We start from the raw sequence: 21,836 nt of genomic DNA, 5'->3' as shown, positions 1-21,836 counted from the left end.
GTGTGGTGGAACAACACTAGGTAGGTAGAACTTTTTTTCCCCCCATTATCCAGAGCACCAGAAAGTACTTTTGTCTATGTTCTGAGAGGGAAAGCCGTGGAACCTGACAGAGACTGAACAGAATGTGGGCTCAAGGCAGAGACAGTTTTTCCTTTCTTTCCACTGGTAGATATTCAACGTCATATATTTTAGGAAATTTTTAAAGATAATGCAGAAAGTTTCAGTGACATAGACACATCTGATCTTGTCTACATTCCTGCTTTCTGACTTTCTGATTATGCAAACAACTTTACCCATCAGCGGGTAGATAGTAAGGCTTAGCTTACCAAGGAAGTTTGTCTCCAGCCCTATTTTCTAGAAGACCCAGTGTAAGATACAGGGGAATAATTTGGTTAGAATTGTGATGCAGAAACTTTTCTGTCTACGATCTGCAAATGAAATTCAGAACATCAAGAATGGACATGGGTGAGTCAGCTAAGTTCATAATAATATTCTTAGAATCATGACAGTTTTATAACTAATCTGGTAGAGACACGACGAGGAGGACTAGGTAGGTCTGAAGCTATATTAACTCATAAAGGGTCATTGGGCTTTGAAGTCAATACTTAAGGTGAGGACATCGTGGTAAACAAGGCTAATTTTTGTATTGTTGAGTAACCAAGAAATACTGCAACGTCATTCTCTAAGTAGGCAACAGAGGTGGAGAGCAGCATTCGTTAGAAAGAGGACGGCTGTAAATGTGAAAGTCCTACTCAAAATACTGACCGTTTGGATGGTAGCTTCAAGGAGCACTAACAGGTTCAACTACAGGCTTACAATTTGATAGAATATTACAGATGATAATCACATAGCTGCAATAAAATATCATTAAAGGCATTAGTGAATAAAAATGTGCCCAGTATTATGGTCAGCATTTTTAATCTAAAAATACATACTTGTTGAGTGAATGGATGAATACATAGTGACATTTGCAGTGAGGAGTGATAGGGGATACTTTGGGGGGTCAATAGTGTGTTTCCCCCCCAAAAAAAGTTACGTTGGGAGCAATGGCTCCCTCAAACACTCAAACCTGTTACGTGTGGGCTTCGGGAGGCTAAAAAAAGGATGTGTTAGTTTGAGGCAGGCTTCGCCTAAAGAGCAGATTTTTACTTATCAGACCCATAGCTCTTTGGTCCCACATCTATAAATATGTCTGTGAATTTGGGCAAGTTATTCACCATCTTTAGGTATAAGGGTCACATTTTAAAAACATAGAATAACTGATTGATGAGATCCTCTCTATTTATGAAATATTAATGAACGAGATTCATCCACCAAAGAAATAGAAAAAAAAAATCTCTCTCGTTTGCACTTCTAGTGTGATCATACAAAATAAATTCCTTGTTTCAGCTCTTTAATGAAAAGCAACTACTGGGAATAGAAACATTGAATACTTATGATTAATCTTAAGTGTCCCGTAGGAGTTCCATGTCATGATATCTTAATCTTTTCATGGAGACTGCAAAGAAGTTTACACACTCAAAGAGTGTTGGAACTGATATACAATAACTCTTTTTTTTTTTTTTTTTAAAGACATTGAGCATGGATCTCAAGAGCCAGAAACTATGTTTCCACTTTGATTCAGGAAATCTAAACATAAGTAGCTATATAAAGGGTCTAATTCCATATCATTAGCATAATAGGAGGAGAAAACATAAGAAGGAATTGTACAAATTGTAAGCAAAGCTAAACTGAAACCTAATAGGGAGAGTGATAGCATCACAAATACCAACGTAATAAGGAACAAAGTCTGCCCCTATTTCCCCAACTTAATTTAATGGTACAAAATAGTCCTAAAATTGATAGAGTAAATGATGATATAGAAATAAAAAGCAAATATTTGGTAAAAAAAAAAAAAAAAGGTTCAAAATGAGTTAGTTTATGAGGGAAACCCCTCTTGGGTTTGCTCTACCATGGAAATCCATCATTGTTTTTGACGAGTACCAAAGCACACCCTAACTTCTTGAGAAGATAATACTAGAATTTATGCAACATTACATCTCTGATGATACTAAGAAAATTGGATACATCATTTCCAGTATCACACCTATGAAGCAGAAGCATGATTATATTTTATGTTGACAAACCTAGGGTTTCAACTAAATACAACTCTCATTGCCACACAGTGATCAAAGTTAAGGTGGCTTTTACATAGTGTATCCCGCGGTCTCTCCTATAATTATGGATACCACTCCTATTCTCTTTCATTCCTAAGATTATCTTGGATTGGATGATAAGTTACATGATATGTTTAATTCAATTAAAGGGAAATGTCTTTCATTCAAAACGCTTTGCGTTTAAATCTCAGGTGATTTTTACTCCACCAGGGATAAGGCGAAATAGATATATCACCATTCCCATTGGGGGTTCTTTTATACAAGTCTGTGGCCACATGCAATGTTAAAAAGAAAAAAAATCCTGGAGGCTATCTTACAGTTACGTAGGATTTGGTATTTCTCAACCTCTGTCATGTCTCTCCTTGCTTACCACATCAGTGATATCAGAGTCAGCAGCATGGACACATACGTATCACTTGGCCAATGCCTTCCCTTCATACGATAAAGACTTCAGATAAAAGAAGCCCAGTGTCTACTTCCATTATAATAAGATTAACAGTATTGGGCATATGACAGTGCATATCTGATGCCATCTATTACAGAATGAGCAAAACTTCGGATTCTGATGGGAAGTCTGTGGACATTCCTCCAAACCCAAACCAAAGTACCCCATTAGGAAAGACTGAAAAGCCTGGTACCCTGAAACATTTACTCGACAAGCTGCAGAAATTCCTGAAGGGGAATCTAAAAGCTCTGGGGGTAAGTAAGTAAACACTATAAAGAATTTTGAACCAGAAGCTGGGGCATATCCTGAGGGTAGAGGGTTATTCTGGCTAATTACCCTGACATAGAGGCATCAGGTTATTATCTGTGCAACTATTCTGTGGTGTGGAAGAAAGACACTTCAATTAAAAGCAAAGGACCACGTTTGTAGGAGGATGGGAGGGATGCATTAAGAGGAGACCGCAGAAGTCCTAATCTCTTAGATGAGCCTAATAGTGACTGTGTCTTATTGGAGCAAGGTTGACCCCCATGGGCAGACCTCTGGGAAAAAATAAAAAGCAGACTCTCCAGGAACTGACTCTTCTTAGTAGATCTTTTCATAATATTCAAGGGATTCAAACCTTGAAAATGGGTGACCATGATGTTTGGACCGAGTGCTTCTCTCTCTCCTGAGAAATGCTCACCATTGTCTTTAAGACATTGTTTTTGTTTTGTTAATTTGAATGGTTGGTAATTTGGTTTGTTTTGTCTCTTACCCAGGTGGCTCAGATTATGATTGGTGTGAAATGCATCTTTTATGGGATAATTGGATTTTTTGCTTTTGATTCTGAAATGTACCCAACTGTTTTCTTCTCAATTTACACAGGCTTCCCTTTATGGGGGGCATTGTCTGTGAGTATCTCACTTATATCTCAAATTATTATTATTTAATCCGTTATTCATTCATTCATCAACTCAACACACAATTTTTGTGACATCTTGCCAATTCTAGAGTACTTGCAATGACACTTAGTTAAGATTTAACTTTCAACCTGAACTTTATTTTACATTTTTTTATTTTTGAGAGAGAGAGAGAGAGAGAGAGAGAGAGAAACAAAGTGTGTGAGCAGGGGAGGGGCAGAGAGAGGAGACACCGAATCTGAAGCAGGCTCCAGGCTCTGAGCTGTCAGCACAGAGCCTGATGAGGGGGGGCTGGAGGGGGGGGGGGCTCCAACTTGAAGACCTGACTGTGAGATCATGACCAGAGCTGAAGCCCGATGCTTAACTGACTGAGCCACCCAGGCACCCCTCCCAACCTGAACTTTAATATATATTCTAATATAATAATACCCTTAAGTTCTATTCATTGCTATATAGCCTGAAGCTATTCAGTAACGATCTTGCCATTTTGCTGAGAAGAAAATCCTGGGTTTGTCACATGGGACAAGTATCTCTGAAATGTAATAATATTTGGATTAGAGAATTTGCTGGGTGGGAAGGGTAAGGAGGTGTTACTCTTCTTAAGTCATCACCCTTCTTGGCCAAATACATTGAGAAAAGTGCCATGTAATTTGAGTTCACATGTTCCCTTTTCCGCACCCCAAAGTGTGTCTTTGAGTTATATTTATTTATTTTGTTCTCTCCACATTGAATAAGTCATTTCGCCCTGTGGTTTTTATGTCCACTTCTCTGATTTAGCTAAGGGAATTTTACTGGTCAGAAAAATAAATTATAACTATGGTACTTTAATTGTGTGGTACACACACTTTAATCATCTGCTTTCCTCTGAGTTCTGAAGGGATGGCCCTAGCAGGTAGGAGGTGGGGGGGCGGGGGTACTAGATATGAAGAAAGATATGCATCTGGAAACAGGGTGGAAAGGTGACTTGGAAGAAGCCACTGCTCTGTAGATACCTTTCTTATCTTCTAAACAGTTTATCATGTCTGGATCTCTGACTGTTGTGTCTGCCAAGAAGCAAACAAAATCACTGGTAAGCTAACAACCTTCCCCTTTGTCATTCAGGGAGAAAATGAGCACTTATAACATTCTGAGTTTCCCACGTGAAGCCCAGTCACCCTGGGGATTCATTATTTTGTAGTACTTTCATCGTGTAACTGTCCCTTTGGCCCAATGAATCACGTGACCATCCTATGTCTAGACACAGACAGGCTGGATCTCCCTGGATTTTAGAATTCTGATCCCCATATCTCGTCACCATAAGAAGAGTGAGTAAAGATTTATGTAGCTATTCAAGCCTCGTTATGGTAATGGGGTGGGGTGACGTTTAATAAAGAGAAAAACATGGCTTAGGCTTGAGCAAGGCAGATTTTTACCTTTGGTGGAGGGAGGAGCTAATAGGAGGAGAAAACAAGAGACGCTGACAAAAATGTACATAATATTTTTATCTTATCCATGGTATGTGTTCATGAAAGATCAATCTTCTCTAACTCTTCTTCTCGCAATTGTGATTTATCATTGAACCAAATTGGCACTATAAGGATGATGAATGCCTGTAGATTTCACGGATAAGTCAATGAAATCAGAATTCTCTCCCCAGCATGTAGGGTCTAGAAGCCCCTGGTCCTTAACTTATAAGCTAGTTACGTCTTTTTTTTTTTTTTTTTTTTTTTTTTTCCAGCTGAGGAAGAATATAGGTGCTAACACTCTTAGCACATTGGTCTCGATTGTTGGGATCTGTATTCTGTCATATAATTTAACAAAAAATTTCCGCTATGATTGCAAGAAGGAAACTCTCTGTTTGGGCATCAAATCAATTGCAATTGTAAGTATTATCCCCCTGAATTCGGAGAAGACTGAATGCTTATCTGAGCATGATGAAGATGAGACCTGATCATTGGTATATTTCAAGAACATGACAAAAATTCTTGCTTCCAGAGTCCTTCCAAATGCCTCTCTACAGGTGCAACAATTAGAAAGAGAAAAGAACTATTTCTTTTCAATGGCAGAGAGCCCCAATTCTGTGGTCTCAATTTTATTTTTTCTGGAAAAACTAGAATGATATTAAAATCTGAGTCAAAGATTGGGGAAATTTTTACTTTATCCTTTATTTTTTAAAATTATTTCCTATTATAATATTCATCACTGCTAAGATTGTAAAAATAAGTTATTACCCAAAGCTACCTGGAGAATGAATGTTTATTCTGACTTGCCACTATTTGAGCGTAATCCTTTTTTTTTTTTTTTTTTTTTTTTTTTGCAATAAAGCCATGTGAAAGAAATGCAGACAAATGGTCTGAAATAGAGGAGAGAAAGAAATCAGGGAGAAACCAGTAAAAGAAACCAGGAACATTGGAGTGTGGGAAGACACATTTTACTTATGAGGACAATGACAAAAATTTTCACAACTGTTATTTAATTTTTACCCTAAAGCATGTTCCAAATTTAGGAGACATTCTGGGTTTTTTTTTTTTTTTTAATTTTTTTTAATGTTTATTTCTTATTGAGAGACAGAGAGACACAAAGCATGAGCAGGGGAGGGGTAGAGAGAGGGGGAGACACAGAATCCGAAGTAGGCTCCAGGCTCTGAGCTGTCAGCACGGAGCCCAACGCAGGGCTGGAACTCACAAACTGTGAGATCATGACCTGAGCCAAAGTCAGTCACCTAACCAACTGAGCCACCCAGGCACCCCGGAGACATTCGGTTTTAATTAGAATTGAGTCCAGTGGAAAACTGGGAAATTTTAGTATTTCACTGGGGAGATCTGAACCCTTACCATTTCTGCCCTGTTTATTGAGAAAAGTCAGCTTTGCAAGCCTTGGCAACATTTCTGATCTCCATGACTGAATAACAATAACTTCAATAGTAATATTACTAATAACCCACCCTACCACCAATAATAATAATAATAATTTTAATAAAAATCAAAAGTGGAGTAGTTATTATGAATTCTGTAATGTCATCAAGTTTTACTTCCCATCTTGTATTAGTATGTTCAAGAATGTTTAATATCATCTCTAACTCTTGCTTTTCTGTAACAGCACATAGATTTCTGGGCTCAGACCCAACTTCATTGCACCATTTTGTATAATGTGATGTGTCCCCTTTTGACGGCCTGATGTGGGGCTCTGACATAAAACTTTCTAAACTATCATCAAAGTGGAAGGTAATGCATGACATTTTATTTTCTTTTAACAGGGACTTGTGATTGTCCTGATGATCCTAACTTGTCTGCAAATTTTAATTTCACTCCCTCTCTCCATGCTCGTCTATAATGTGGATGACAGGAATATTCACTGGGTATGTACAATTCTTAGAAGAAAGAGGATGATTTCAACTATTTCGTTAAACAATGTGGTCGGTGACTCTTTTCACCGTTGGTAAAATGAACAAAAGCATAAACTAGAAGTGATTCTGTGGACAACCTGGAAGCTACTAGCTGTGTGTTGAGCACACTTGGAATACACAGTGTGCAATTCTCTATTCCATACGGAAACTCTCACCCATGGGTATCTATCCTTGACTTCAAACATCTGTCCATCCATCCATCCATCCATCTGTTAATTTACTATGTGAAGTACACTCTTTAGTGTGATGAATGTGCAACGTATATATCATCCAAAAATAATAAAATCAAGGTATAACTAAATTAAAAGCCTGAAAGAGATGAAATATATTATTGCAGGTATATAAAGTTGACAATACAGCTGACAGTTACAGCTGACTGGAAACACAGATATAGTTAGAATTTTATGTTTTATTATTACAGGTAACAGACGTAGGTAACAGAGCTAGTAGCATACTTTTCTCAACCTCATTACCTGGTTCTTTTTTGTGTGTTGAAATTATTGCCACAACTGTGTCAATTAGGGTTAAGTCAGACAGAAAATGGAAGGGTTTCTGGTATTGAAATCCCCCTCATTTCAAGCGTATAACATTATCACAAGCAATTGGATTACATGAGTCTAAGGGCTGGTAAGCAAGTCTGAATTCCTCAGGGCAGGCAGTCAGGAAAGGAAGGCCATAGATGGGATGGACCCACGGGCACGGCAAAGGTAGATCAGAAGTCCCAGTGGACCTGAGTGGATTCTTTACTCAGAATCCAGTCATCTCATAAGGCTGAAGTCCACGTACTGGATGCCTGGACTCCTGGAAAGTCTGGGGATGGTCTGATAGTTCTCTGCTGTTATTGGCAGAATCCAGTGGCCTGTGGTATGGAACTGGGATTGTTGGCCAGGAGTCATTCATGCTCAGCTCCTAGAAGCTGCTCTTGGATCTGTTCAAGAGGTTCCCTCCATTTCAGTAACAGAGAGCTTCCTCTTTGTCAAACAGTTTTCACGCTTTGAATCACTCTGACTTCCTTTTCTACCATCCAGAGAACACTCTGCCTTGAAAGGACTCCTATGCTTAGATTAGGCTCATCTGGATAACGTTTTATTTTGTTTTGTTTTTCTGCCATATGATATAACACAATCACGGAAATGACACCATAATATTCTTCCCACCACAGAATACTTGTGCAGCACCCAATGAGAAAAGACACAGAGAAGGGGAAGACATATTTATTCTTGTAAAGCCATGGATCTGAAGGAAAATGCGGATCTTCTCTCACATTACACTGGACAATATGTGTTGCATGACCACACTGAGCTGTAATGGAGGCCACAGAGTTCCATTAGGCTCAAATCTAGCTCAAATATACAGAATTTCTATTCTTTTTTTTTTTTTTTCAACGTTTATTTATTTTTGGGACAGAGAGAGACAGAGCATGAATGGGGGAGGGGCAGAGAGAGAGGGAGACACAGAATCGGAAACAGGCTCCAGGCTCTGAGCCATCAGCCCAGAGCCTGACGCGGGGCTCGAACTCACGGACCGCGAGATCGTGACCTGGCTGAAGTCGGACGCTTAACCGACTGCGCCACCCAGGCGCCCCCAGAATTTCTATTCTTAAAGGAAGATGAGGAACATTCTCAATCACATTCTTCTCTATAGGCACCAAATAGACACATCTACCTTCTTCCCCACACCTAAAATACAACTCACCAGCTCACGAAGGACAATAATCCAAACCATTTGTTGCTCTGGAGTTACTGTATCTTTGTAGTTCTCTACAACAAAAACAGAAGTATTTCATTGCAGTGAGGGCTGAAAGACAAATTATTTGCCCTATTTCTACTTACATTATATAAATGTGGACTTGACCAAAAATAATGATAAAACTTCAACCTGGAGATAAAAAGAGAAATGTGAAATCACTGATCTATGGCAATTACAATATGTTCCAAGGCAGGAATTATGGAGACACCCTGCCCCCCAAAAGCCATAAGATACTTAAGTTATGTCATAGTTCCCTTCTCGGGGAGGTATTAACTTATCCATTTTCCTCTCTGGCTCTTTGTATGCTAATTTTCATGGCCCTCGCTAGAGTAGACATTGGAGAGTATGCTCTTTTTAGGTATTCTTAGATATTTCTCAGTATTTGCATCTGCTCTCTACTAGTATACATGGTTTTTATATGTCAAATATTCTCTGGCTACTGTAAGTCAGGTTTTTGCCTTCTATGACAACATAGTTGCACCAAAAACAGGGATGGAAAGGTAGATTCTTTATTGTCAAAATGTGGCTTTCACCTCTGGATCCACGAAGGACCTCCTGCTATGACATCCACATCCCAATCAGCAGAAAGGAAAAGGGAAATGAGAATACACACCCTTCTTCTTAAGTGTGTAACTCCAAAGTGAGATTTACTACTTATTCTCACATTTTGTCGGCTAGTACTTAAATATTTTCCCATACTTAGCAGCAAGAGAGCCTAGGAAATATAGTCCCAATTTTATCTCCATTTTCCAGTTTAGAAACAGGTTATATTGTTAAGAGAAGAAGGGAAATGTCAGCAACAGCTCTATGGGTTAAGCATTATTTAAAAATTATGAAAACACAATAACCATCCTTTATTTATAAAACCTTACATTATTTTCTCTCATCAAATAATCATTCATTGTAAGAGACAGACATCAAATCACAAATACAAAATACAAAATACAAAATACAAAAATAAAATTTTCTATGCGTAATCACACAAAACATGTTCAGACACTCAAAAACTTATGTTCTATTAGCAACTCATTATTTTCCAGCCCATCAGCAATGCATCACATGTAATGTCCCAATATTAGCTGGGTTGGCATTCTTCATACCAAAATGATTAAAGAAGGCTCTACTATCTCTCCCTATTTCTGTTGTTCAAGAATGATTTTAATGGATATGTTTATAGTTTCCTTTATCTTCCTCAAAACTAAATACTAGTAACCCAAGTAGATTGATACTCACCTGGCTTAATATCTGGAAAAAATTAACCATTGGGTAGGTTTTTTTCCAGTTGCATTTAAATTATAGTTCATTAACATACAGTGTAATATCAGCTTCAGGTTCAAATATACAGTGATTCATTGCTAACATACAACACTCAGTGATCATCATGACAAGTACATTCCTTAATCCCCATCAACTATTCCACCCATCCTCCTTCGACCTTCCCTCTAGTAACCCTCAGTTTGTTCTCTATAGTTAAGAGTCTGTTCCTTGGTTTGCCTCTCTCTCTTTTTCCCTTGCTCATTTGTTTTGTTTCTTAAATTCCACATGTGAGTGAAATCATATGGTATTAGTCTTTCTCAGACTTATTTCACTTAGCAAAATACTCTCCAGCTCCACCCACGTTTTTACAAATGGCAAGATTCCATTCCATCCATCAGTGATGTTGAGCATCTTTTCATGTGTCTGTTGGCCATCTGGATATCTTCTTTGGAAAAATGCCTATTCAAGACTTCTTCCCATTTTTTAATTGGATTATTTATTTTTCTAGTGTTGAGTTTGATAAATTCTTTATAGATTTTGGATACTAACCCTTTATCAGATATGTCATTTGCAAATATCTTCTCCCATTCCATAGATTGCTTTTTAGTTTTGTTGATTGTTTCCTTCACTCAGAAGCTTTTTATTTTAGTAAACTCCCAATAGTTTATTTTTGCTTTTGTTTCTCTAGCTTCAGGAGAAATATTTAGAAACAAATTGCTACAGACGATGTCAAAGAGGTTACTGCCTGTGTTCTCCTCCAGGATTTTTATGGTTTCATGCCTCATATTTAGGTCTTTTATCCATTTTGAATTTATTTTTGTGTGTGGTGTAAGAAAGTGGTCCAGGTTCATTCTTCTGCATGTTGATGTCCAGTTTTCCCAACACCATTTGTTGAATCATTGGGTAGTTTTAGTCATGATTGAAACTGAACTCACCCTCTACCTTTTTTGGAGAGCAGCCATTAAGTTCCTCTGGCCCCAAATCCACACAATTAATCTTTAGAGTAAGAGAGCATATATTTGGAGACAAATCATTGAGGACTTAGATTATATTATTCTTTATGGTTTATTTTACAGACTTTACAGATTATTTTATGGATTATTCTTTGGCTTCTTTGCAGATTTCTGTATTTTTTTGCTGGAAATCACCTTCTGAAAGTCCTTATCAAGACTTGTTGCCTCAAACTTCAATCTATCAAGAACTTGAATGTAAAGAAGAAACACCTTCACGTTATCCCACAGATACTAGTAAACAAATATGAAGCTATACTTCTGTATTTTGGATCCACAGTGATAGCAAGAAGATCATACTGTGACCACTGAGGCATAAATATACACGTGTGAGAATACAACTGTGTGGTTCAAAGTCATAGAGACAGCAACTAGCATCTATAGCATCAAGAATTTGGTTGTCACTATTCTTTTGGTTGGATGTTATCACAGGCTAGGTGTATGCTCTGTAACAAAACTTAACTTTGAAATATTGGTGGCTTAACACATCAGAAGTTCATTTACTGCATACTTTACATGTTCATTGTTAGTTGGCTGTTTAGACCCACACTGATATGGGTTCTGCAAAATAAAATAATATCTCAAAAAGTTTTTTTTATTTTGCCGAGGTAGGGAAAAAAAGTTAGAAGTTGGACCTCTGGCAATGAGATACTTTGGTCGAGAAGCATGTGTCATTCTGGCCACAGCTCATTAAATGGTGACCTTCCCAGTGCTGTGTGGGAGACAAGAAATGTAGAGGGACAGAAAATATCAGTGAATAATATTATCTCCACCCCAGTGTTCTTCATCAGCCAGGATCTATTTTCTGAGATCACAATTCATTTTCCTTATTCATTCATTACTACATGTTAGAAAAAAACTCAATTCCTCCAACTCTCAAATGTATGAACATAAAGCTCCATTCCTTTCTTAAAGCTCTGAAGTTTAACCTTTCTTTGATGAAGCACAGTGAAGTCAATGGAGACCTTTCTGGACCAGTCGTGAACACTTTGCATGAAGTCTTTGGTCCATCATTTTTACACTCTGTGACTTTGGATGTGTTTCTTTCCTGACTAAACATCAGTTTCCTTATCTTTCAAATGGCCTCACTTGTGCTTACTCAGTTCTGATTGGGATATACATCAAGGAAAAGAGTAAATATATGCAAAAAATACTTTTAATCATACAAAATACTATAGATTATACTATTTAATTGGTCTAGTGTTAGGTTAATTATATTGCATCATTCAGAGTACATTAGGCTTTTGTGATGATATTTTACATATGTAAGCTTATATATAAAAGCTTGTGTTGCTTCGTTGGCTCACTGACAATCAAAGTGTTACCCATTCCCCTAGAATATACAACCAGAATGTTTCAAAGTCTAGTAAAATTAATAGTGCGTCCATGAGATCCAACAATTCCATTCCTGTTCTATACAGTATCATAGCTTCTACACACGTATGGCAATTAAAATTTAAGTTCTTTAAAATGAAAAAAAGATTCAAAGCCCATTTTCTTAGTGTCACTATCCATGTTACAAGCGTTCAATGGCCACTTGTAGTTAGTCCAAAATATATGAGGGAGAGGGCTGATAAAACTAAAAGGAGAAATCGACAAATATCCTATTATATTTGAGACCTCAACCCCTCTTTGACAGCTGATATATCACCCAGGTAGAGAAGCAGAAAGGATATAGATGACCTGAGCAGCAGTATCAATCAAGTTGACCTAATTGACATTTATAGACCTCTCCATCCAACAACAGAACATACATTTTTCTCCAATGTGCATGGAATATTTGCCAATATTGGTCGCTTCACGTGTTAGGCAACACAGCTCAACAAATTTAAAATAATAGAAGTCATACAGTTGTCAGACAATAGCAGAATTGTGATAGGTGGAAAATTCAAAATTTTTGGAAATCAAACAACATATTTCAAAACAGCCCGTGAGCCACAGGAAAGTTTTTAAAACGGGTAGAAATATGGGGTTTCTTTTGCTTTTGGGGGGCACTTCTTGTGATTTTTTTTTCAAAGCCAGATGTGATACATCATATAATAGATGGCTAAAGATAGAAATATTTACAGATATGTGTATAAACATGGTGCAGTGGACTGTGTCCCCCCTTCCCAAATTCATATGTTGAAACTCTAGCCCTCAATATGATGGTATGTGGAGATGGGGCCTTTGGGAGGGAATGAGATAGTGAGAGTGGATCTGTCGTGATGGAATTAGTGCCTTATAAGAAACGACATGAGGGAACTTACTTCCTCTCTTTGCTCTGTACTATGTGAGGATACAATGAGAAAATGGCTTATCTGGAAGCCAGGGGGGGAAACCGAGCATGCTGGCATCTGGATCTCAGATGTCCAGCCTCCAGAATTGTGAGAAATAAATATTTTCTGTTTAAGTTACCCACTATATAGTGTCTTGTTAGAATAGCTCAACTAAGACATATGAATTAGTAGACAGATGTATATGTTTTCCTCTGTTAGCTAAGAGAACCTAAAAGAAATGACAGCCCAATAGTAACAAGCACGCCTAGAGCCCAGATCTTTATTTCTAGTATGGTTCTCCAATAAGAAGAAATGGGCTGCGTGATGAAATGGCTGATTCTAAGACGTGGGCAAGAAGTTTGTAAGATGAGGGGCGCCTAGGTGGCTCAGTCGGTTGAGCATCTGACTTCGGCTCAGGTCATGGTCTCACAGTTCGTGAGTTCGAGCCCCGCGTCGGGCTCTGTGCTGACAGCTCAGAGCCTGGAGCCTGCTTCAGATTCTGTGTCTCCCTCTCTCTGCCCCTTTCCTGCTCATGCTCTGTCTCTCTCTCTCTGTCTCTCAAAAATGAATGTTAAAAAAAATTTAAAAAAAAAGATGTAAGATGAACCTGAGAACATGGTCATGTCATAAAAAGAAGCAAGTGCCCCAAATGAGACGCAATGATAGGGTCCATCAAAGGGACACAGGAGCCACTGAACGATCTCCCAATGATCAAAACAGAAACAATTTGAGCAGTAAGATAAATTGGTATTAGATTAAAACCCCAAGAATGTATAAATATTCATAAATTCATACAAATACTTGAATGCATAAATAAGTGAGAGAAAATTGACAAAACCCCAGGGCAGAATATCAAATAACTTATGAGGTTACTCTACCTTCAAAGCAGTAGATCTTAACTCCCTGACTCCTTGAGTCCAGGCTGCACACGGTGGCTGGATAGGGACATCCTTCTGAAGAGTACAGTATAAAAAGTCAGGGAAAAGCTAACTTTAGTGTGGAAAAAACTGAAAAACTGTACTCAGTGAGGTGATTAAAGCCAACGTCAACAGCGTAAGTCATGTTGATAATATGTACCCTTGATTGGATGTGATAAGGATCATATTGTACTTCTGACGTCTTCCTCCCCAAACCTCAAAACACTAGTCTGATCATGAGAAAAATATCAGATAAGCTCCAGGTGACGGACATTCTGCAAAATACTTGATCAGTATTCCACAAAACTGATGATCAAGTTTTGATGATCAAGGTCATCAAAAACAAAGGAAGTCTCAGAAATAGTCACAGCCAACAGGAGGCTAAGAAAACATGGAAGCTAAGTCTAATGTCGTGTCTTGGGTGGGGTCTTGAAAGAGGAAAAAGGCACTAACTAAAAACTAAAGACATCTGAATAATAATAATGCTGTAATGATAATGTATCAATATTGGTTCATGCTATACTAAGGTAAGATGCCAACTGATTTGGGGTATATGGGAACTCTTAATATTTTCTCAATTTTTTAAAATAAATCTGAAGCTGTCATAAAAGGAAATAGTATTCAAATTATTGCAATGTGATACAACGACATCAAAATGATTAAAATGAAAATCACATGATATCAGGGTACAGATGTACAATACCTGGAATTCAGGCATTGCTAGAAGGCAGGTGCATATGCCATATGCACTTTGGACATGGCCTAGCAGTTCCACTGCTATACGTAGACCTGATGGAATTTTACACACACACGTACCAAAATATACGGATACATTTTGCACGCACGGCATGATTCGTCCCAAATCGAAGCATCCCAAATATTCATCAATATTTACACATATAATAGATTGTCCTGCAAGTCTTACAATAGAATATCTTGCAGCGGTATGAACAAAGTATTACCACTGGCAATGGCGGGAATGAAGTTCACAAACATGCTAGAAGAAAGGAGCCATAGCCAGTGCATATATTTCACAAGACTCCATTTTATGAAATTCAAAGATGCAACTCATATTGGTGGTAAAAGTCAAGACAGCAGTTAAGCTGGGGATCTTAGTGAGTGAAAAGGGAATTCACCATTGTCTGAAACTGGTAGTGTTTACTCATGGATTCGGATGCTGCTTACACGAGGATGTCCACCTTCTATATAACTAAAAATTGGGGGCACCCGACTGGCTCAGTCAGTAGAACATGTGACTCTTGATTCCTGGGTTGTAAATGTGAGCCCCATGTTGGGGGTAGAGATTACTCAAAAATTAATATCTTGAAAAATATTAGGCAGCTGTTACAACCATGGTCTATTCAGTTTTCTGTATGTGTGGTATAGGGCCTTTACAAGTTATGAGAAATGACACTGTGCATCCTAGTCATTTGAGTGGCAATAGGACGAAGTGGGAGATTGGGACTCAAAACCACAATCAGCAGCAATAGAGGAGAAAATGCACTTTATTTGGTTGTGTAATAACTGTGCTGCTGTGCACAGATGAGAACACTTCCTGGCAGGCAAAGAGATACACAATGAATAATATTTTCAAAAGCAGGAATTATTCTATTCAAACTCCAGCTCCTCATAAATATGTTCATGGGGGGCTATTGCTGAAGACACCTTGTCATTGGTTGACTGGATAATCACCACCTGTGGATATTGAGAATAATATATACCATTATTCACATCGTCTTTCAGCTAGAGGGATTCGCATTTATCCTGGTGATGCCTACCTTTTTTGTGTATTCTAGGACCTGAAAATTAAATGTCCCTTCCTTCAGGGCCTTACATCCCTCACCCGATAAAAATTGATATCCCGCAAGACCTATGAGGTTCCTGGAAACATACACCATAGCTCTATCCGTGTATTCCTCTGTCTCCTTCAGTTTCAAGAATGACTCATGTACATAACTATCTTTCCATCACTCTGCTTCCTTATCCTTCTCATTGGTCCAGAGAGGAGGAGAGAGACAGTGAGAGAAACAAAAACGTGACAAATTTGAACCCTCCATCAGGTCCTCAACACTCACCTGAGTGACAAAGCAGGTCACCTTGCACCCAAATACAGAAAGAGAGATAGCGATGCTGACTTCCAGCAGGGAGAGGACTAATATCACAATCTCAAACGTCCTCTAGAAAGGAGGAGCAGATTCCATGAGGAGAGAGAAGAGGAAAAGGAAAGGAATATTAATAACAGATGGATACTTCCCCTGGCCCTGGATCCTCTGATTCCAATCTGACTCCTTCTCCCCTACGGAAACAGGTAAATTCCCTCTCATAACAAACCAAAAAAAGAAAAATTGAAAAGCAAATCCTAAAATAGCAGAGGGGAGTTCTATTCTGGAACTTCATTAAGTGCAAGGAAATTCAGATGAAATCACATGTGTCTGCATAGTTTTCTGGGCTTAGAGATTCTCTGTGTTGTCCACTTCAGGTTATTTTCATCCCTGTATGAATTTATACCTTTTTCTCATCTAAAGAGCAGAGAACCTCCGGGTCTGTGAAAGCGATATCATTGCCCTTTCCTTGTACACACACATACCCCCAGAGGCTCTGAGCATCTTGGCCTGGTGTCCTGACTCTCCTCAACCCACCCACAAATGACACAAAGCCTGCTGAGCCAGCCCAGCGGTCCACCCCCATCGTAACTTGACCCTGGAGACTAAAGAAAGAGCCTAATGATCAATTCTCTAACATAACTGCATTCAGAGAAGAATGAGAGAAAAAAAGGTAACTGTCCTGGTAGGTCCTAGCAGCAAGGGGCTGAAAATTCTCCCAGTGAGCTCAAAGTCCCAGATCTTATGGTGATAAGCCAGGATTAACTGGGAGACAGTCATCTCACACTAGTATGCATTTAGATAATATAAATATAATTGCAGAAAATAAAAGCAGCTCAGAAACACTTACAAGAATAAGACACTTTTTCTCCGGTGCAAATAGAACAGTCAGTTCTATTATTAACACGATTATCCCTATCACTCCTGCAACAGCACTGAGCAAGTTCACTCCCAGGCTGCCTTTGATCTGGAAGAGAATGATCAGTGTCCCCTACAACCCTCTGTTTCTTCTCCTTCCTCCCTTCGGAGAACACAAAAACATTCATTCATTTGGAAGGGGTTGAAGACACATTCTCAAATAATTTTCCTAAGTCTGAGAAAGAAAAGAGAATGCTGCTGAAGCATTGGATTCTATATTCACAGATTAATCCCAAGGATGGAGTTTCAGACAGTAGGGGCAAAAAACAAAAACAAAAACAAAAGGTAAGTCAAACCTCAGTTTCCTTATGGAAGAATTTGCCATGACCCCCATAGAGCCCAGATGATTCAGAGAATCAGAGATCATTTCTTTTGCCTTGAGATACAGCACTTCTGATTTTACTTGTTGCTTCTGGGCCCAGGGACATACTTACCAGGTTCAATGTCATTTTTCTTCCAGCTGCAATAGACACAGCTCCAGATAAGAAGAACTGAAAATGGAAGAAACCACTCAGCCTGGTGAGCCTACACCTGTCCTTCCACCTACCCTAGAGGTCATCAGAACCCCAGTCTTTAGGCCACATACTTTGCTCTAAGAAGTAAAATCCCAGGTCACATCATTGGTTTGTAAGAGGGAAGGCTGGAAGGAATGTTTGTGAATTCTACCGCGGAGGAAGTTGAGATATTCCAACATACTCACAAATAAGGATCCCCATACAGGATATCCTGAGACCATGGTAAGAGGATAACACCAGTAGTGAAAGTCAGAAGAATAAAAACACAGACCTATAACAAACAGGCACACTTTCATCAGACCAATCAGGATTTGAGTCACCTGGGGAATGAAAAAGAAGATACGCTCAGAGTATGAAGCATGCAGGCTTCTAGGAAGATGATTTTGTGGTCTCTACACAGAACTCCCATCCCCTGGTTTTGAAAGGGTTCCCAGAATGAAATCCTTAGGAATCCATGGCATTTTCTCAAGTTCAAGACTGTTTAGAAAGGTTTTATGGTGCGGTGCCTGGGTGGCTCAGTCAGTTAAGCATACAACTTCAGCTCAGGTCATGATCTCACTGTGAGTGAGTTCTGACAGCTCAGAGCCTGGAGCCTGCTTCGGGTTCTGTGTTTCCCTCTCTCTCTGCCACTCACAGTCTGTCTGTCTGTCTGTCTGTCTCTCTCTCAAAAATAAATAAACATAATAATAATTTTAAAAAAACTAAAGATCTTATGGTAACCTTCTTCCCCACCCCCCTCACTAGGGAAACACATTTTCCTTTCAGATTCCGGATCTCTGGTTTTGAAAAAATCTATTTCCTGCCACTAGGAAGGTCAGTTTATGACACAGCTAATCACATCTCAGGAGCCACAAGGGACAACTGTTCTCCTCTCTGGAAATGGCTATTTCCCCAAATACTATGCTTGGAGGTCAAGCTCACTCACCCCCAGTATTTGGGGCTCCCCCTTCAAGAAGATCTTCAGGTTGTCTGTCTGGTCTACTTGGATGATGTTGTCTTTCTGGAGAGGATTTGGGCCAAACCATCCAGTTGTTCCTTTGGGTGTATCAACATAGTCTTTAGTGCTGTAAAATGTAAATATTTTACAGAGAACAGATCCACTCTCCAACCCCTTTATTCTAGATATGAAGAACAGCCTTTGGAAAAATGGTATCATAAGGCAAGTTTGGTGTGACGGTAAGTTAAATTAAGTTATAATTTCACTCACACACTGTGTAAACTTGGGCAAGTCTTTTTTTACCATCTCCGTGCCCTAGGCTTTGAAACTATAAAAACGGTGTGCTTGGGGTACCCATCTTCTGTTGCTTGCCATACATCCATATGATTTCAAAAGATTTGTACATATACAATTAGAATTGGTATATTCTAATATTTATTTATTTTTGAGAGACAGAGAGAGACAGAGTGCGAGCAGGGGAGGGGCACAGAGAGGAAGACACAGAATCCAAAGCAGGCTCCAGGCCCTGAGCTGTCAGCACAGAGCCTGTTGTAAGACTTGAACTCATGAACCGCGAGATCATGACATGAGCTGAAGTCGACGCTTAACCAGCTGAGCCACCCAGGTGCCCCAGAACTGTATATTCTAAATAATTAACATCGTCATTATTTTTCATGTATTATTATTAAATTTTAATGTAAACATTCATGCAGGATGCTTAAATTTATATCCTCAAGAAAAAAAAATGACTGATGGAAAGTGAATCGTTATAGAGAGTCCTGAAAGGGATATGTGTTATGCTTTTTGTTCACAAGCATACTATCCATTCATTCAGTCAGCAAATATTGATGAAATGTCTATCAATGAAATGTGCCAGACCCTGTTACAGGTTTTGTTGCTTAGGACCATAGCAACGAATAAAACACACATAATTCCTGTCCGTTGGAAGCCTACGATACAGTAAAAGAAAATAAGTATTTAATTTATATCATGAATTTATAAGTGTGTGTGAATAGAAACTACGTAAAATGAGAACCTTCACTTTCCATGTAAGAAAACTTAGTTTTAAAGGGATTATATCACTTCTTCAATGTCAGTCAGCATTTCTGTGTTTGAAGCGAATGAGAATTCAATTTCCCTTGCACACTGGCCTTTGCTAATGTTCCCCTATACCACAAGCATAGTGCTGATCAACAAAAAGCCCTGATGAGCCAGAGCTGAGTCAACATGGTTTTCGGAGGTCCTTTTTTTTTTTTTTTAATGTTTTTGTAATGTTTTTATTGATTTTTGAGACAGAGACAGAACATGAGCAGGGGAGGGGCAGAGAGAGAGGGAGACACAGAATCCAAAGCAGGCTCCAGGCTCTGAGCTGTCAGCACAGAGCCCGACGCGGGGCTCAAACTCACAGACCGAGAGATCATGACCTGAGCCGAAGTCGGACGCTCGACCGACTGAGCCACCCAGGCACCCCTCAGAGGTCCTTTTAATTGTCTTATACTCCCCTTGCAAATAGATTTGTTGCAGCGATAGCCCTTATTCTTTACCCTTCTCTGCATTCCTACAAGTGCCACATGACTTTACTGTCATATAAATATAGCTACTATCAAATAAATGTATTTCCTTCTCCCCTTAATTCTGATTTCAGCCATGTGACTCACTTTGGCCAGTGAGATATCAGCAAATGTTTTAAAAGCACAGGCTCTTGAATTCATGCCATGGCTAAGAAAACATAGCTGAGTCACCTTGCTTGAGGATACAAGACACTGAAAATGCAAGATGTCATAACATTCATGTTGGCTGAAGTCATCCTCAATCAGATGGCAATTATTGACCTTCATTCTTATGAGTGATCCCAGAGGATTTCAGAAGAACCATGCACACCCACGTGCAGACTTTTCAGCAATATACACGTTTATTGCTTTAAGCCATTATGTTTCAGGAGGGTGTTTGTTATGCACCATTACTGTGGCAATAAATCACTGATGCACCCTTGTTTGTGCTGTCTGATATGCTCTGCCCTAGTTCTAATGTGACCTATAATTAGTGTGGTTTCTTTATATTTCCCAGTTTCTTTCTCATTCTTTAGCTTTAAAGAAAAAAAGATTGGTCATTCCTGAATAGTCTCCCACAGGAACAGAGATAATTATAAATAGACTTGAGCAGTAACTTCACTACCTCTGTTGAGGAAAAAGATCACTGACAGAGATTTGACAGCTCTCTGTTCAGGGATCAGGATCCAGGTCTAAGCAAAACATCCTGAAGACAAAACTTAAACTTGTGACCTTAGATGACATCAGCTCCCAGATCGTTTTTGTGTGTGTTTAAGGCTCATAAATACGGGGCAATGTCACAACATGCTAGTATATGATCTTATGTGTCTCAAAAAAGAATAATAGCTTTTTAAATTTTTTTAAAGTTATTTATTTATTTTGAAAGAGAGGGAGAGCACAAGCAGAGGAGGGACAGAGAGAAAGAGAGACAGAATCCCAAGCAGGCTAAGCACCATCAATGCAGAGCCCAATGTGGGGCTTGAACTCACGAACTGTGAGATCATGACCTCAGAAAGAATAATCTTTCTATCACAAGACAGAGAATAAAGAATGGACCACAAAAGTTTCCTTAGATGATCAACTTTCATAGTTTCCCTCTCAAATCAGGTCGGGGAGAAGCCAGGGTGTGTTGAATTACCTTCTGCACATGAATATACACAACAGAGCCATTTACTAGGAAAGGAGGGCTCTGTCTGATACCTTCAGTCAGCCATTTCTTCCCTTTCCCTTCCTTCAATTTCTCTGGCTCAGATTCCATTTATTCTGGAAGTTAGTTGATGTTTTCCCTTTGAAGAAGATGTTGAAGGGGGCAAAATTCTGCAGCCTGAACATTCACTCCCACATAAATGAGAGCCTAGCCTTCTAAAGCCAGGTCAAGAGTAGGTTAACTTGTCCCAAAGTTCATTCACACCTCAGCCTGTACTAGACATTTTTGACCCACATTCCTACATATCACCTGCCAATAGCTCAACCCAGAACTCTTCCTAGAAGCTAAGAACAGAAGATGGGCTCTTCCTACCTTTGCATCCCTCTAGAACTGCATGAAGTGGGAGGTGCGAGCTCCTCCGGGCCATCGTTCCATAACACCATCTCCACTGAGGAGTCTGATCTGATCTGAAGAGTAATTGGGCAATCATCTTCAACTCTGTGTAGTCACCATTATTTCCTGTGGGTCATCCTACCCAGCCCACCACAGTGAATAAACTGTGCTTGCATGAGATAGTGAAGCCACGGACAA

The 21,836-nt window shown here is 39.1% G+C and overlaps 2 protein-coding genes across 2 annotated transcripts; one reads left to right on the top strand and one right to left on the bottom strand.

Annotated features, from left to right (window-relative positions):
• The first annotated feature begins 303 nt into the window (after window positions 1-303).
• Window positions 304-13,297, top strand: LOC123601751 (membrane-spanning 4-domains subfamily A member 3-like). Its single transcript, XM_045485361.1, has 7 exons — window positions 304-465; window positions 2,699-2,855; window positions 3,360-3,491; window positions 4,513-4,569; window positions 5,218-5,361; window positions 6,736-6,837; window positions 11,012-13,297. The coding sequence occupies exons 1-7, from the start codon at window positions 404-406 to the stop codon at window positions 11,150-11,152; spliced, it is 795 nt and encodes a 264-aa protein (XP_045341317.1). The 5' UTR covers window positions 304-403; the 3' UTR covers window positions 11,153-13,297.
• A 2,266-nt stretch (window positions 13,298-15,563) lies between these two features.
• LOC123602736 (membrane-spanning 4-domains subfamily A member 4A-like) lies at window positions 15,564-21,836 on the bottom strand. The gene is made up of 7 exons (XM_045487203.1): window positions 21,618-21,836; window positions 18,537-18,675; window positions 17,797-17,931; window positions 17,531-17,587; window positions 17,029-17,145; window positions 16,152-16,253; window positions 15,564-15,771 (listed from the first exon to the last, which is right to left on the bottom strand). Exons 1-7 carry the CDS (start codon window positions 21,686-21,688, stop codon window positions 15,685-15,687), a joined length of 708 nt encoding a protein of 235 aa, XP_045343159.1. The 5' UTR covers window positions 21,689-21,836; the 3' UTR covers window positions 15,564-15,684.

This window comes from Leopardus geoffroyi, chromosome D1, assembly GCF_018350155.1.
Source record: "Leopardus geoffroyi isolate Oge1 chromosome D1, O.geoffroyi_Oge1_pat1.0, whole genome shotgun sequence".
Lineage (NCBI taxonomy): Eukaryota > Metazoa > Chordata > Mammalia > Carnivora > Felidae > Leopardus > Leopardus geoffroyi.
This window is presented reverse-complemented; position numbering and strand designations above follow the sequence as displayed.